Genomic DNA, 18662 nt, shown 5'->3' with positions numbered 1-18662 from the left:
CAAAAACAAAAAAGAGCTGCAGTATGAAGATATGAGCTGTGAAGAGTCATGGACAGTTAGAGATCCTCATCTCACCTCTGAGCTTTGGTCTGGCTCTCATGTTCCCCCCTCAGAGTGGTTTTAGAGGGAGGGGTTCCCTCCTCTCTGTCCTCACACTGGTTCATAGCAGAGCCCCCACCTTCACACAAACACAACAACAGGCTTCATCACAACAGGACTCATAGTAATGGGTGTCAGTAGATGACACTGGAAAGATAACTGGAAAATACAGGAGTGTCACAGGAATGTGTAAGTTTGACTTAATGGTAGTTTTAAATATTGATACAGCAGAAGTGATGTTGTTAGTTCATACAGATACATTCACTCTCAGTTCAGAGGAATACTTTTACTATGTTTTTAGTCCGAAGAAAGAAATTTGAAGACGTGCAAAAAATTAAAGATCAAAATAATAATATCCTTAAAGATTTCATTAATGATCTTCCCTGAGTCAAACTGCTGTTGATTCTTCCTCCAAGTAACAGCAATAACACATAGTACAGCACATCGTCCTTTGACCTTTGACTGAATATTTGCTCTTGAACAGATTCATAGGGAACAAGACAAGTCTGTACTAGTGATGAATGTGTTTTAACGACATGGAGTCCAAACAACATATGATTCATTTTGACCACAGCTTCCCCAACAGTTCTTTCACTTTCTGCATTTATTTCTCAGGTCTCAGGTTACAATCATGCCTCTGTTGGTCCAATCAAACACTAACACAAATGTGAATAGTTCCTAAATTATTGTCATTTAACTCCAACAGATATTCATACCAATATTTGGTTCAATATGAAACACTTGTTAAGCATTAAAAGCTTTTCTCATGTCCCGTCAAACAGTCATAATAACAGAATGTGACCACATTTATCCTGTACATCAGACATTTTAGAGTCATCAAAACCCTGGCTAACCTGTTTAAGAAACCCAGTTCCACTGTTTTTTTTGTTTGTTTGTTTTTTTACATGAAAATAGCCTTTTAAACTATTCTAAGTTGCAGCTCTTGTATAGATAAAAATATGACAGTACAGTAAATACACCATTACCCCCTTCCGCTACCACGGCCACGTGCAGCCTATATCGTCCACACACACACCTGACAGTGACAGTCCTTACACAAGACATACAAACAACACAAAAAGGAAGCAAACCACAATAAAATAACCTCTCACAAGTTAGTTATGTAAATAATTAGTTTGCATGTTTTACCATCTCTGGAGCAACGAGTGTATGTTGTTTCGATGAGAAGGCAGCAGGAAGTCTAGCGTCAGCAATAAAAGGGAAGTGAGTGCCTTGAAGGAGAAAGTGCATCAACTGTGTCGACAACTACAATTCAAAGTGCCGGTCACGCCTTCCAAAAGTTCCAGGAAGTGCTTGGCAGGCAATTGAAAACAATAGGAAAACCACGATCACGCCACTCTCTCTCTCAAGGCACTCTATCCTTTATGTACTATATCTATGATTTGATGTGGTTCGTGCACTGGGGCGTCACATCAAATCATAGATATAGTTATGATCCATGTTGCCACGAGCCCGCCGTGGTGGTGTAATCACTGCTGCTTGCACCTTTAATTAATTAATTGTTTGTATTTTGTCCTGTTTTTATTTTTCATTTTTTTCATTACAAGCTTTAAAGGAATAGTTCACCAAAAAATGAAAGTCAGTCATTAGTGACTCACTCTCATGCTGATGAATACTAAAAAAGTTTTTTTTAATTTTTTTTATGCACTTTTTATTCCTCAAAGTGCATCTGGAGACCCGGGAGGCCGGTTCGTAGTCCAACCAAAACTCCAGGGCCCGACACAAAAACGTCCAAAAATCTTGTAATGTTGTGGAAATTTCCTTTAACTTGTGTAAAAGAAGATAATAAGTCCAGCAAAATGAGGTTTCACGTTAAGTACTTTATTTTTAAGGTGGACTGTCATACACACAAAAGTCTCTGAGTGCATACTGAGATTTGGTTACATCAGGTTACATAGGCACAAGAGCAGGAAGGAGCTGTGGGCTCCTCCTAGGAGCCATCATCAAACATTGTCCAATAACATTATTGCATTGTTGCAGAATAAGTTTGCAAGTACAGGTTTGCACTTAGCGCATTGGGCTCTGGGTTGTTATGGTTAACTCACAGACAGGAAGCTATAGTGGTTGTCTGTAACTGAAGGTTTGTTGTGGGTTTTTTCACATCTCTGCATGTTAACATTTTGTTGTCCGAGTCGAGTCCTCGCCTGTTACATTATTGAGCAGCATTTTGGCTACAATCATGCTATAAAATGGTTTGGGGAAGTTATGTATTAATCTGTGACTGTTGAAAAAAAAAATATATATATATAGTATTTTTTTCAATGTGTAATAAAAATAGCCCCTTTCACCCTGTTAACAACTCATTGAGTCCTTGTGATGGTAAAGTCATAACATTTTAATGGTTTTATATTTTGAGATCTTTTTTTTTGTTTTTGTTATGTTATTTAACTTCTGATGGAAATCAAACGAGAGGTGTAGTTCTATGGTCTGTCCACTAGATGGTGGTAAGTCATATTCCAGGGAGCAATAGATTCAGGTTCATCAACAGCTGACAGTCACATCTCTGACCAACAGCAGAACAATTTGATCAACTTGCGTTTTGTCCATAATGTTACATTTTCAATTTTCTGCAAAAAATCAAATATTAGAGGTGTTAATGAGTCCAGTGAATTACATAAAACGATAGTTCAACTTTTAGTCAGATCCTCCTCTCACCATAACCCCTATAGTCATAGCAGTAGGTTCATCACCTTGCATGTTGTTTTGAGATGGGCGGGGCAGAGACGTGAGCTGCTCAGTGAACACAATGGAGGTGAACGGTACAGGTCCCCTGTCCCTCATCAAACTCATCAAATACACAATCCAACAACTCCACAACGCTCTGGTGGACAAGTTGTGACCTGCACATTCACCACGCTATCAGATAATCATGTAACATTACATTCTTGAAATCACTCCGCCCAGCAGAATGTAGTTCCAGACATGATTAAATTAAGTTATACGTTTGTCTGTTTTTTCTTTTCTTTGCATAACTAGAGCTGACTGACAAAGCAGCCAGGCTTCAGCATAATCACTGTATTTACCTGATACAGTAAAAGAAACGGCAGTCACGCAATTCAAAATTAGATTTAGCCTAATGTAATTTAAAGATAATGAACAGTTTTTCCATTACAGTAAGAAGCTCACGTATAGAAAGTCTCTTGACAGGTTGTATATTGGTGTGGTTCAGCAGCATTAATAAGAGGGTGGAGCTGCTGTTTGCAAACACAATCATTCAACCTGCTGTGCTCTGAACACTCATTCATATGACTGTCTGCAGTGGTGTTAATCCTGACACACACACACACACACACACACACACTTAGACAAGCGAAACGACCCGACACTGTTTTAACAAGAAGTCTGAACCAGAACCTGCTGCAGGTGTTTCACTGTTTTATTATTGCACAGTAGGAATGTGTGTGTGTGTGTGTGTGTGTGTGTGTGTGTGTGTGTGTGTGTGCGTGTGTGTGGTGATAGACAGATGTTTTCACTTGATGCTCTTCCTCCTGTTGTGGAGGAGAAAGAAACTACAGAACTGATTTAGCTGATGGAGATCGAGGGGTTAAAACACTGATGTATTGATATTTGATATAAAAGAAAACGATCAATATCCTTTATTTAACCAGGTTAAAAAAAACTCCTTGAGATTTAAAACCTCTTTTCCAAGAGTGGCCTGGCCAAGACGGCAGAATTTCAAAATAAAACTCACTATGTTTGAATTAATCTGATTATTGAGGTCAAAAACAAAAAAGGAACCAGATCATGGGGATTAATTAGAGTATTGATTAGAAACAGTGTCGTTAACAGTTTTTATTTTCTGTCCTGGTGAACCAGTTGTTTAATAAAGCTCTTTGTAAAACAGATTCTTCACCTCCTTTTATTCTGCATTCACCCAGGTGAAGTCCAGGTTTGTAGATCTGGACCTCGACTGGAGTAAAGTTGTGATGTGATATTATAGATGATAGATTATAGATCAGGCTTCCTGACATTATAAAACTTGATTATCTGCAGCACTGAAGCATCGACCTGCTGAGACTGAACAAACTTTAAGTAACTGAAGTTGTTTTTAATGTGATCTGTGATGTTGCTGCTGTTTCCTGAATTAAAGACCAGATCTTTTATCTGTTGGTGTCTGAGATGATTGATCAGCAGAGGAACGGGTCAACTTTATCTGAACGTCTCAAACATTAATGTGAAGAAGAATTTTCCCTCTTTATTAGGGCCGTTACAGGGCCCAAGCGTGGTTGACCTACAAGGACCCTATAGAAATTGTACTGTTTATTATTATATTATCACGAAAAATGAATTGCCTTTTGGGGGCTTTAAAGGGTTAATCTGTTCTGTGTTCGTCAGCAAGTCTCCCCGAAGCCAGAAGAGAAAAATGCAATCCTGAGGCTTTTAAATCACACTCATCACTTCAGCTGCACCTCGACATCCTGAGACCTTTATTTGTCTTTTATACACTGTACAAAAACATATCATTTATTATGTTTACATTACTGTAAAACATTATATCAACATTGTTCCAAAAAGACGCTACATCCTTTCAGTTCATCTCAGTTTCCACTGTCTCAGATTTGTCATTCTGAAATCTTGCAATAACTCGCGGCAAAACACCGGTGGGGAATACTGTTACCTGAGTGAGGTGAAGAGAGACGACCGGAGCATTTACAATGTTGGGTTACTGTAGTGTATTATCCACCTGAACTTTTTGCTCTAATATCTTATATATTACTCTTCGCGCAGCTTTCACTAGTTAGGGCTAACAGTTAGCTGTGCTACAAATGGATGCTAACACTCACACCACAGGGTCTGCTGTGACCACTTTGACCGGGATGACTACTGCCAGTCAGAAGAAGAAGAGGCGTGCTAAAGGTAGAGACTATTACGTTCATTTCTCCTTTCTAGTATGTTGTCAGACACTCATTGTAACTATCTGAGCCTGTCAGTGTGAAAAAATATAGGTTTATAGGTTGAACTTTGACGGGTGCCACTTGCCCGGATGAAGAGCGTTAGCCGGGCTGCAGGCTGCCTGCCCGGCTCAATACTGCAGCAACCTCAATAAAAGTATTATCCATCACTCACATATACAGAAAAACATATGAAAACAGGGCCCCCAAACCGAAGTTGCCCTTTAATATAAAATAAATAAAAGCAATGGGATACTGAATAAGAACTTTGTCTATCTATCTATCTATCTATCTATCTATCTATCTATCTATCTATCTATCTATCTATCTATCTATCTATCTATCTATCTATCTATCTATCTATCTATCTATCTATCTATCTATCTCTCTGTCCTCAGGAGAGACAGTGAGACCTACACACGACACAGAGACGCTGAGGAACCAGGACCGATGTAGAACCGAGGATACAGAGTTTTAGTGAAGGTGGTGATGAAGGTGTGGAGGAGGATCGGTTTGCCAAAGGAGACACTGTAGAAGGTCAGAGTCCCAGCAGGACAGTCCACATACACTGCTGCTCTGTTAGAGACAGAGGAGGAGATGAATGTTTGTTTGTTGTTGTGACAGACAGAGTAACCATCACCAGAGCAGATCAGACTCCAGGACTGATCACTTCCTCCAAACCAACAGTTTTTACTGTCTCCTTTCCTTCTGGTTCCTCTGTAACTCACTGATATATGAACATCTCCTCCCCACTCCACCTCCCAGTAACAGCGACCAGTCAGACCAGTTGAACACAGCAGCTGAGGTGAGAAGTCAAATCTGTCTGGATGATCAGGATATGACTCATCTTCTCTTACATTTGTCACCTCCCTGTTGTTGTTAGACAGTCTGAGGTGTTTGTTCACTGTGTTCATGTCCACATCCAGTTCACAGGTGTCTGATGGAGAGAACAAGACACAACACAGCTGCAGTTTATCATCTGTTCATTTATCCACAACTTCACTGACAATAGGGTAGTGATGTAGAACCCGTACATAGACATATATATACGTAAACTAATGCAAGGAGATGGACCGAACTTCATTAAAGGGCCCATATTATGCAAAATCCACTTTCTACCGGTTTTGTAGTGGTCCTATGTGTTCCCGTGGCCTTTCTATGACGCCCGGAGGTGAAAAAAGTCATTGACATGAAGCGGAATGGGAGGAACGGCAGGAGCGGTCGGTACCGCGGTAGGGGAGAGTGGGGTAATGTGAGACACCGGGTAATGTGAGACACCCCCTATATCTAGAAAACGGAACACATTTATGGTCATCTGACCATTATGTTTTCAAGCCCCTTCCATTTCCCAATGGCTATGAAGAAGAGGACCTCATGATACTGTGGAAAGCATGTTTTTTTCACAAAAATATGATTTTTGCATGTAAAAGTAAATTTTCTTGCTGTCAACTTAATCAACTGTTGTGCCAAAGCAAATTGATTCAGGTAGAAAAACTTCTATGATACATGATGATGAACTACCAACACATAAAACCATGTGTTGATGCTGGCTGAAAATTAGCCGGTCAGAGAGGTCATTTTTTCTAAAATGGGGGTGTTGGGGTAAAGTGAGACAAATGCTGCGGGGTAAAGTGAGACCATGGATGTATTATAATAAATAAATGAGTGAGCACACCACACACAAAGATTTACACTAGAATCTCGTCCCCCAAGCCAGAAATCTTGCGTGATCAATGATCTGTAGCCACACTGCTTTGTTATGCTATGTGCTCTCAGTCAGCTCACTTTTTTATTGGTTAATTAACTCAATTTTAGTCACATTCCACTTTGTCGCCCCCCCCCCCCCCCCCCCCCCCCCCCCACACACACACAAGAGGACTTTTGATCAAAATGGTCACGATTGTCGGGGCCTACAATCTGACCCCCAGACTATCTAACTGGTTCTATCTGTCATTTGAATGTTAATTAAAACATTTTGTGTTGTATTTGATTTTGGTTTTGAGTCACTTTGTGTTGAGAAAACAAAAGTGCTTAATTGACCAATCCCCATGATTCTGCTACTAGTCCGACATTAGTTTTGGGATGTGTGGTTGTCAAGCTAGCTGTCAGGATTCTAACTGTTACAACATGTGTTGTTATGGTAGTTTCAGAGTGGAAAAAGTAAGTGGATCAGTTTACCCCATTGATTTTTCTAGTTTGTCTCAGTTTACCCCTGACCTGGGGTAAAGTTTACCTGACTTTCTCTCGTGGAGTAAAATGACATCCGGTTGGTTTGAAGACGGCCGTCTGCCTGACTGCACCTGAATGCAACACCAGTGCCTCTGTCCTTCCTCACACTACACAGTGGTGACAGTTTTAACAGGCCGAGCCCACAGCTCCGCTCAGTTTCTGTGGTTACCTACGGTCACGCTGACACTGAACGTAAAAAATGGCGATGCAACATGGCCGCCTCGGTTCGGTGCGTCGCCCGCTTATGTATTTGTAACTCATTCTAAGGTCCGAGAAAGCTTTCATTTGTATGCGGGTGTGATTCAACTATGGTGAAATATGTATTTATTGAAGCAATATTTGATTTTTGCTAAGCCAAATAAGTCACATACTGGGAATTTAACAAAGTGCTTCATACATGTTCTGCAAAACATGCACACAGTAGTGCAGGGTTTTCCCTGGGTTTTTTTTAGACCAAGGTTGCACATCATGACAGCTGAGATTATTACTCTAGGTATTGTCCCTCCTCTATTAAATATGAAACGAGGCTGGAAATCACAGGACATGTCTGTTCTGTCCTGAAATGGGTGTTCTATAATATACATTCTACATCTTGGAGGCGACGTCTCTACACACAGCTTCCTCCACCTTTGGGGCAGAGCTCTGTGTGAAACAGAGGGAGAGGCACAGCCCAAGGGGGAACCGGGGCACAACGGGAGAGGCAGGTCCAAAGTGTACACAGCTCGGAACTGCTTCTCCCACCGAATGCGCACCGTTACAACGTCAAACCAAAACGATACTGTAGCGGTGTGGACATGGATTATAGATCCATGGGTGCAGAGCACAGTTGTGGCTCCACGGCACATAGCGCCGCGGCACATAGCTTGCAGCGTACAGCTCGGACCTGCTTCTCCTGCTGTGTCCCAGTTTCCCCATTAGGCTGTGTCTCTCCTACTGTTTCACACAGAGCTCTGTATGATGACGCGCGTCCGCATTGAGAGTAATGGGTCATATTTCTTCCGTGCCATATGATGTTGTGTTGTGTGTGATGTTGTCTATTGTTTTCTTTTCGAGCTAGTGTAAATACTCGATCATCGATTGTGACACCACTCAGTGGTGACTGACCATCCGTGAGTGGTTTGGGATGAGACAGGGGCTTACGGCAGCACCCGCTAATCGCTAATAACCCGAAAACAGCAGCGACACATGCTTTAACGTCTCCCAACCAGGGGCCTCATTTATCATTGTGGATACACGTTTTTTTACACGCTCTTTCCCCCGTTTTGTGCGTACGCACTTTTCTCCGCCTAATTTGGGATCTATCAAACCAAAACCTGTCGGGAGAGAGTGCCGAAATTTACGACCAGTCCGACCATGGCGTACCGGCATTTACACGCTTTTTGAAGAACAAGAGGAATTGGCGACGCCGCTGCAGAGTCAGAGAACTGCAGTATGCGAGGGAGAGAGGAGCGCGGACACTGTTTGAAGTAGTAAGTGGTGGTGATGATGACCCCCCCCCCCCCCCCACCACCACCACCACCACCGCACACGTGTTGACGTCGGCACTTTACATGAAAAGCACAGCGACTCAGATTTTTCCCCTGTGCATTTACACTAGTTTGCTCCTAAATACTGGCTTTATAAAACGAATTTCGTTTTCTTTTGATATCATATTGATATTTTTCCCCTGCATGTAGGCTACACCTCTTCCACAACCAGTCTGTCCAGTCTGGAAAATAATTACTGCGACGTGCGTGTGTTACGTAGCCAGACTGCAGCAAGCCCAATAATGTCGGCGCAAATCAAAGCAAATGAGAAAACATGATCGATATTTTTTGTGTGAATAATATTTATTGTATTTAACAAAAATGGGTGCTGCCCAACATCATTTTAGGAAAAGTCACAGACTGGTGGACTTCAATGTTTTTTTTTTTTGTTTTTTTTTCAATATATAGCTATGCACAAATGAAAATCAAATCTTCCAGTGAACGGAAGTTGGGGGTTAGTGGAAAGGGGTGCAAAGTAGTACTGACTGGCAGTGAAACCCTGCTTTAAATTAGTATGACATAGCCTAATCTAAAATAAGGGGCAGAATAAATATGATTCTTCTTCTTTCTGTTCTGTTTCATTTAGATTTGGGAGGTTTTTTTGTTTTTATTGTAGCCTTTCAATGCAAGATGATGTTTCTGACTGATATTGCCTGTTACCGTGTATCTCGCTTTCAGAGAAATTCTGCTTCTTCCTCCGCTCTCCGTCCGTCTGTTGTCTTCACCGTCTTCCACTGACGTCATTCCACACGTTTCCAGAGTGCACATGGCTACTTAATATGCACGTAACTGATTTGCATTGACCACATATGGTTGCGTGGGGCCGTTTAGGGGGCTGGGTATGAGGCGTGTTCTCATCCACGCTTTTCTCAGGTCCGGTGTGATCTATCAAGGGAAATACCGTGCAGCCGTGTGTACGCGGAGTTTGATAGATCTGAAAAGAGTGTATATTTTTTGGTCGTACGCACATTTTGCCTTTCCGTCGTACTGAAAATTTAAGAGGACTTTTACACGCTCTTTGATAAATGAGGCCCCAGAAACGTCTGTATAAGTCGCTTTTGAAAAAAAAAAAGAGAGAGAGAGAGACCTGCCGTGCGTGTAACTACAACAAACAAAACTGACAGCGAGTGAGTGTCACGGCTTCCTGTATCTGGCCCTTCAAATTAAAAGCCCTATAGCCGCCCTAGAGCGCTACGTGGAGATCACTGAATAGAATGATATTGCATTGGTCAAGCCAAAAGCCGAAAAATCTATTTGTAGTGGACGTAATTTATTAATGAATAAATGAAAGTATGGGAAACACTGAACTATACCTTTACGACGATTGAATTCTAACATCTTTCCACCCACACTGACAAAAACAAAAGCTGAATCCTGAATGAAACTCTGGAGAAATTAGACTTCGTACCTTTAGATAATGTAAAGATAGAGTGAAACATGTGCAGCTATGTTCTCATTAATCAAATTTAAAACAAATTAAAACACACTCACATTTCAACACACCAGGTCTCAGTCTCTGAGGTCCACAGTGGTCCACCCTGGAGGAGGAAACAACGTTAGGATAGTTAGCCTTTCGGTGCGTTCACACCAAAAGCGTCAGCAGCATGGGCAGCAGACGCTCTCAACTCTCTGTTCACCAGCTGCCAGCTCCAGCGGCCGGCGGCCAAAGGGGCGGGACTTTCAAGCAGCACGGAAGATGTGTCCAGTCAGGCGCTCTCAATTTCTCCCGCTGTGAGACTCCCGGTCTGCAACTGGCTGCCGCTGTGGCGGTGACGCTCCTCATTTGCATAAAGTTGAACTTCTCTCATCTTCTAATTTGACGCCTCTCAACGCTCCGACGCGTGTCGACGCCAGTCTCCATTGAAAATGAATGACATCCAGAGGTGGCAAGTAACGAAGTACAAATACTTCATTACTGTACTTAAGTAGATTTTTCAGGTATCTGTACTTTACTTGAGTATTTATTTTTCTGACGACTTTTTACTTTTACTCCCTACATTTATACGCAAAAATGTGTTCTTTCTACTCCTTACATTGTAAAAACAGGCTCGTTACTTTTTTTTTTTTCACGACGTAAAAGCACCGGTAAAAGACGTGACGAACTAGAGAGGGAAAGAGGGAGAAGAAGAGGGAGGAGGGAGGGGGGGCGGTAGAGAGAGAACCGAGTTACCAACTTGTAGCCTACTGTAGCAGCGACATGGAGGCAGCTTGCATGGAGGAAGGAAGCGATGGTGGTCTGGGTTTTGAACACTGTACAATCAGCGCGATATAGCGTATTTACCGTTTACGAGCGGCAAAGCGCTGTTTGAAAATTCTTATTATTTTGTGAGAGTCTGTGGCGGCCCAAACGTTGGGAACCACCGCCTCTGGTCAGTTCAATCTTGATTATTCTGTCTGAAATTTTTTTGTTCAACAAAATTATCAAATGATGTAGGTTTCATTAACGGCAAAAATTCATTTTTACTTTTTATTTTTACTTTGAAAGTACATTTCAGAGCCTGTACTTTCTTACTTTTACTTGAGTAAAGGAGTTGAATCAGTACTTCTACTTTTACCAGAGTATTTTTTGACACGTGTATCTGTACTTCTACTTAAGTACAGAATATGAGTACTTTTGCCACCTCTGATGACATCTGGCCGCCACAACACTCCCGAGGCTTTTGGTGTGAACGCACCATTAGAGACACAGATAGTGTGAGAGCTGCTGTTGTCTGTCCATCTGTCCATCTGTCCATACCTGAGAGAGTCCAGTCTCCAGTGTGGATCCTCCAGTCCAGCAGACAGCAGCTTCACTCCTGAGTATCCTGGATGATTGTAGCTCAGGTCCAGCTCTCTCAGATGGGAGGGGTTGGATCTCAGAGCTGAGGCCAGAGAAGAACAGCCTTCCTCTGAGACCTGACAACCTGACAGACTGAGCAGACATAGACACGCAGAGACAGTGGCCCTCATTTATGAAACTTGCGTACACCAAAAAAATGGGTGTACACCAAATTCACCGCAAGGATCGGTATTTATTAATCTGAGCGTGAGCGTACGGTACGCACAAATCTCACGCCAGCTCTGACCAGGTGTACGCACATTTGGAACCAGCGTAGAACATGCAGGAAGGAGTGCTGCTGTGTCAGAATGATTATTAAACCATAGTCTAATAACGCAGCGATGTGGACCACATGTTGTTGTTGTTTATATTGATAAAAAGTTAAAAAGTAGCCAAAAAAGAGAAACGCTACAACCAAGTCCGTGTTGAAAATTAATTCGACTTTTATTTTGAGCAACTGAGATGAATTAAAAACCACAACGTGACAGATGCTCGTTAATCAGCTGTGTAAACAGAAACAGTCAATGACAGACAGACCTGTTATTGTAGATCACACACACAAACTTCCAACATCTCCTGCACCAGATGGGGGGGGGGGGGGGGCGCTACCAGCTGATCTCCGCGGCAGAGTGTTTTTTCTTTTTTCCCCAGTCACCGGGACCTGTCAGCGGGAGATCGGGCTGGTGTTTCACATCCCTCCATCAGCCAAACCATGCCAGCGGTGCTGATGGTCATAAAGTCGCGTTCGCAGCAGAATATGCCTATATGATTTCTCCTCAGTCACTTGTGTTTGCAGGAGCAGGAGCATTTCATGAGATCGCTGGGTTTCCTGACGTGGTCGGTGACACGTGCGTCTGCAGCCTCCATCCACCGGGATGACACTTCTCAATCACAAAACCTATCAATCTATCAATGTCCAGATATTTAATGTTGCCGCCCTCTCCCTGTTCAACGCGGTAACGCCAGTAAAGTCCCTCTTCTTGGCCGTCTTCTGTGTCTCCATGTCGTAAAAGGGGCAGGGCGACGCCTCTAAAGCAGGAATATATCGGGGCGTGACATTTAAATTACGCTCGTTTTCAGCCGCCGGATTTATCAACACCACACCGGTTCTACGCCGAAATCAGCAGCGTACACACTTTTAGTAAATCACACGTGACACTTGACACTGATATTTACACCAGAATCTACACCAGATCCTGCGCAAGTTTGATAAATGAGGGCCAGTGAGAGAGAGAGAGGCTGAATCAGAGTTGTGTGTTGTAAAATATTACATTATTGGTGTCTGCAACTCTGCAAACCTTCTCACTTTATAATTACCCCTCATTCAATGCAAGATCATAAAAAAATACATGAAGCCTTGTTCAGTCCATCCCTTACTCCCATCACCACTGCCATCCTGGTCCACCCTCTGGTCACATCCCATATGGATTATTGCAACTCCCTTCTCTTCGGTCTCCCCCACAAGTCCATCCATATGCTCCAATTGGTCCAGAACTCTGCCACCCACATCATCACCAGGACTCCATTCATCCATCACATCACACCTGTTCTGCAACAGCTTCACTGGCTTCTGGTCAAATTCCACATGGACTTTAAAATTCTGCCCCACACCTTCAAGGCCATACATAACCTCACTACCCCATACCTCTCGGACCTCTTCCACATAAACATCCCTTTCCGGACACTCAGGCCAGCCTCGTCTATAAGCCTCATTGTTCCTCTTGCCCGTCTGTCCACCATGGGGTCCGAACCTTCAGCTGCTCTGCGCCCCGTCTCTGGAACTCTCTCCCCCCGACATTAGGAACATTGACCTTATTTTCCAGGTTAAAATCCTGTCTGTAAACCCACCTTTTTAAACAGGCCTACTCCCTCTAACTCTGTGTTCACTCTGTGCATTTTTCATTGTTGACCTTTGCTGCTGCAGATTTCTGATTTGTTTGACTTCAGTTCTGCTTTTACTTGATTAGATTGTCTTATTACAGATTTGTTTTATTATTGAAGTGTTCTTTCACTTTGTCTTTTTTAATTGTAAGGTGACTGGTGACCTTGAGTGTCATGAAAGGCACCTCTAAATAAAATGTATTAATAATAATAATAAATTCACCCTACCTAAGAGTCTCCAGTCTACAGCATGGACTCTTCAGTCCAACAGACAACAGCTTCACTCCTGAGTCCTGCAGGTCATTGTCTCTCAGGTCCAGGTGCCTCAGGCTAGAGGACTGGGAGCTGAGTACTGAGGACAGAGCTTCACAACTTCTTTTTGAGAGGTTACAACCACTCACCCTGAAAGGAGAAAAAGACAAAAGGTTAAAGGTTTGACCTGACAAAAGACAAAAAGTTAATCCAAATGGATATATGTGCACTTACAGAGCTTTGTTAGAGGCTTTGAGCAATGGCAGCAGCCTCAGAAGAGCCTCCTCTGAAGCAGAGTATTTCTTCAGGTCAAACACATCTAGATCTTCTCCTGATGACAGTAAAATGAAGCCCAGAGCCGACCATTGAGCAGGAGACATTTCATCTCTGGAGAGACGTCCTGATCTCAGGGACTGTTGGATCTCCTCCACTAGAGAACGATCATTCAGTTCATTCAGACAGTGAAACAGGTTGATACTTTTCTCTGCAGACAAATTCTCACTGATCTTTTTCTTGATGTACTGGATGATTTTTGTTTTGTTTTGTGAGCTACTTCCTGTCTTTGACATTAGACCTCGTAGGAGAGTCTGATTGGTCTCCAGTGAAAGACCCAGGAGGAAGCGAAGGAACAAGTCCAGGTGTCCATTTGGACTCTGTAAGGCCTCGTCCACAGCGCTCTGGTAGAAAGATTTTAATTCAGGTTTTTCTCTCAAGACTTTAGACCACCAGAACAATGTATGTTTTTGTGACATCAGGCTGACTCCAGATTTTATGAAGGTCAGATGGACATGAAGAGCAGCCAGAAACTCCTGAACACTCAGATGGACGAAGCAGAACACCTTGTCCTGGACCTGGTACAGGCCTCTCTCCTCTTTAAAGATCTGTGTGAACACTCCTGAGTACACTGAGGCTTCTCTGATATCGATGCCACACCCTGTCAGGTCTGATTCATAGAATATCAGGTTTCCTTTCTGCAGCTGCTCAAAAGCCAGTTTTCCCAGAGACTCAATCATCCTTGTGCTCTCTGGACTCCAGTGTGGATCTGTCTCAGCTCCTCCATCATACTTGACCTTCTTCACTTTGGCCTGAACCACTAGGAAGTGGATGTACATCTCAGTCAGGGTCTTGGGCAGCTCTCCTCCCTCTCTGGTCTTCAACAGCTCCTCCAGAACTGTAGCAGTGATCCAGCAGAAGACTGGGATGTGGCACATGATGTGGAGGCTTTGTGATGTCTTGATGTGGGAGATGATCTCTCTGGCCTGCTCCTCATCTCTGAACCTCTTCCTGAAGTACTCCTCCTTCTGTGGGTCAGTGAACCCTCTGACCTCTGTCACCATGTCAACACACTGAGGAGGGATCTGATTGGCTGCTGCAGGTCGTGTGGTTATCCAGAGGCGAGCAGAGGGAAGCAGTTTCCCCCTGATGAGGTTGGTCAGCAGCACATTGACTGAGGTGGACTCTGTCACATCACTCAGGATCTCAGTGTTGTGGAAGTCCAGAGGAAGTCGACACTCGTCCAGACCGTCAAAGATGAAGACGACCTGGAACTGATCAAACCTGCAGATTCCTGCTTCTTTGGTTTCAGAGAAGAAGTGATGAACAAGTTCCACCAAACTGAACCTTTTCTCTTTCAGCACATTCAGCTCTCTGAAGGTGAAGGGAAATGTGAAGTCTATGTCCTGGTTGGCTTTGTCTTCAGCCCAGTCCAGAGTGAACTTCTGTGTTAAGACTGTTTTCCCAATGCCAGCCACTCCCTTTGTCATCACTCTTCTGATTGGTCGGTTCCTTCCTGGTGGGGCTTTAAAGATGTCTTCTTGTCTGATGGTTGTTTCTGGTCTGTCTGGTTTCCTGGACGCTGTTTCAATCAGTCTGACCTCATGTTCATCATTGACCTCTCCAGCCCCTCCCTCTGTGATGTAGAGCTCTGTGTAGATCTGGTTCAGAAGGGTTGGGTTTCCTGCTTTAGAGATCCCCTCAAACACACACTGGAACTTCTTCTTCAGGTTCAATTTGTGTTCACGTCGACAAACTGCAGCATGACTTTCTAAACAGAGAAAAAAAAAGATAAGATCAATGAATGAAATATATTGTAACCTGAAAATGTCCATTATTACATAAACTCATCAAAAAAGTTTGGAAACATTATTTCAGTCAGTCACCCTTGGTGGGGATAAGTAACCCTTGGTAAAAACCAATTGGTGTTGTATTTTATATAATTGGAATCAGTGGCGGCTGGTCAATAGAGGGCGCTCGGGCGCCGCCCCCCCCCCTGATGAAAAGTGAATTTTAATGATTTTTTTTTTTTTCCGAAATTATAATTTAAAATTAATATTTTTTTCTTATTGAACCTGTGAATGTGATAGGAATTCTTAAAATCGAGCTGTATATAAAATTAAACCATTATTTAGAGGCTAATTTGCCTACAGGTTCATTTACTGTCTCTGTTATATCTATCGCTCTGTGTCTGGGGCGCTGGAGAAGTCGCCCGAGCAGTGTACCGGCTCAGCCAATCAGTGACTGTTGCTAAGTAAAAAATATACGGAGCAACAGGTAATTTAGCCAATCAGCGTCGTCGGATTTAATGCCTTCGGGGCGCAGAAAATATCGCCCCAAACCAAACATTTTGGTCTCCCGTGGCAACCAGAAATCGAGGGGGAAATTAACTGAGGAGCTGTCCTCGGTAGCAGGATGGCTATGGAGTTTTCATCAGTTTCAAATTCTGTTTCCCGCATAATTTCCTTTTTTTTTAAACAGTGAGGACAGATACCACACGGACTGTTACTGGAGTTAGAGACCTATTTATCTGAACGGATTACAAAACATTCTCAAGGGACACATGAACGGTGCTGTCAGCTAACGTTAGCCAAGCTAGGCAGAAGTCAGGACTAGCAGCACAGCTCCACAGCTGGATGAAAAACACAGTTTCACGGTGAGGAAATACAATGAACAGGTGGATAAAACTCTGTGGGCCGGTGGCGGGAGGCTGTTATGATGTGACAGGAGGCCGTAGTGTGTGAGAGGAGGACCGGAGCACCGTTAACCGGCACGTCAGAGACTGCTCTCTCTTGATGCTCGGAGACAACTTTTGGACTACATGCTGTTGGTTCGTCCGCGGTGCGTTCACAGCTCGTCCGAGAGCGTTTTTATTAGTTCATCCAGCTTCTGGGACACTGGACTGGACACTGTTATTCCTGAGTGACACCAGGGGAAACTACTCACCCAGGCTGTGACAGGACGTCTGTGATGCGGAGCATCAGGCTGCAGCGCACTGTTCAATATGTTTACAGGTGTGACCAGTAGGGCTGCCACGATTAGTCGACTAGTCACGACTACGTCGACTATTAAAATCGTCGACAACTAATTTAATAGTCGATGCGTCGTTTTTTGTTTTTTTTTACTTTGTTTTTCTCTCAAAACTGCTGCGGCACCTTCCACACACGCACCCGCCGCTGCAGCCGCCCACCACACACACACTCACTCACTCACTCACTCACTCAAGGTGAGTTAGTACAGGTGTTCTCTCTTTTCTCTCTCTACCTGTCTTGTCCGTCATCAAGCGGCACCGGTGTAGCCCCCCACCCTCCCTCCTTCCCGCCGCCGCCGCCGCTCCCCCCTCTCTCTCTCTCTCTCTCTCTCTCTCTCTCTGTCATTTTAAATGAGAAGTGATACTAGGAGCGGTGTCGCTACCCGATCTGCGACGCTACCCGATCTGTGACAAAACGGCAACTCCACTTGGACAAACTTCATCTGAGCGCTGCCCGATTTGCGTACATGCTTAAAGTTCTGTGAATTTAAAATACGGTACTGTGAAAATGATTAAAAAATAAAATAAAATAAAATAAAAACCGCATAGGTCCGTCATAAGACAGCCGCGGCAGACTCGTTTATTCAGTGAGTGTTGTGGTAGTTGTGATTGTTTGTGGTTGTCATGGTGATGAGGCCGGCGAGAAAAGAGGACAGTAAACATTAAAAGTCCGCCTGTGTTCCTGTTTTCTGAGCATCAAGATCCAGACCACCACAACCAACCCTCAATTTACATTACTAATAAAGTATTTTTAAAAATAAATAAAAAGATAAACCGTCTGTGGCGACGCACATAGGGCAGTGATCCTAAGTCAATTCAACTAAGTTTGTCCAAGTGGAGTTGCCGTACGTGGCTGTCACAAATCGGGTAGCGTTGCAAATCGGGTAGTGACAAGCGGTACCGCCGCTCCACCGTTTTAAATCACGGACTGAAAAACAGCCGTTCCTCATTTAAAAATAAAACCGCGGACTTATATTGGAACGTTACCGCGTCTGGTCACAGCGGTCCTCGTCACGTAATGAGCGCTCGTCTTAACGAGGAAGTCTTCTCTCCCGGCGTAAATCTACGTCAATATTTTCCGGTAGCTTCTCATCACAGTCCACACCTTGCAGAGTTTGAGCTGCACCTCAGTTTCACTTGTTTTCATTTGACAGTTTCACACAGAACTGTGGAGTCTTTCCATGTTTCTCCTTCTGTGACAGTAAAAAGGGAACATTTACATTTCTTCAGACAAGACGATTGTCTTATAAACTATTCGATTTTTTTTTAACATAACTACTATTATTTACACTGAGCACAAGTTATATTTGAATGATAGGCCTACCAAAACTTTATTATTGTGAATAATTCCTTAGTTTCAGGTGTCTACCTCATTTTATTTAAATATAGCTATGTTTAATGCCAGAGACAAATGAAGGAAAGAAAAACCTAAAAAACCTTTAAGTATTTATTTTGGTGTTGTTTAGGCCAGTGCCTTATCCTTATTTTACTCAGCTGTTTGCACTTTATGCTACAGTTAAAGCTGCATATTTCATTAAAAGTTTAATGAACTATCATCTTAATTGTCTTTATTTTTAGTTAGCATATACCTTAAACACTTCAAGCTGAAAGCTATGGTTATATGAGAGCAGCAGCATGCT

The 18662-nt window shown here is 43.1% G+C and overlaps 2 protein-coding genes across 2 annotated transcripts in view; one reads left to right on the top strand and one right to left on the bottom strand.

The window, feature by feature from the left end:
- Nucleotides 1-18662, top strand: part of marchf5l (membrane-associated ring finger (C3HC4) 5, like) — a 253777-nt gene that overhangs the window by 181908 nt on the left and 53207 nt on the right. The window lies entirely within an intron of this gene.
- The window catches only part of LOC146976844 (uncharacterized), a 35249-nt gene continuing 21991 nt past the window's right edge, over nt 5405-18662 (bottom strand). The window contains 4 exon segments of the mRNA XM_085794251.1: nt 5405-5949; nt 10259-10305; nt 11505-11678; nt 13695-15762. Of these exon segments, the coding sequence (XP_085650377.1) occupies nt 5426-5949; nt 10259-10305; nt 11505-11678; nt 13695-15762 (2813 nt within the window). The 3' untranslated portion in view covers nt 5405-5425.

Source organism: Trachurus japonicus, chromosome 12 (assembly GCF_045865225.1).
Source record: "Trachurus japonicus isolate A0001 chromosome 12, Traja_1.0".
Classification (NCBI taxonomy): Eukaryota; Metazoa; Chordata; class Actinopteri; order Carangiformes; family Carangidae; genus Trachurus; species Trachurus japonicus.
This window is presented reverse-complemented; position numbering and strand designations above follow the sequence as displayed.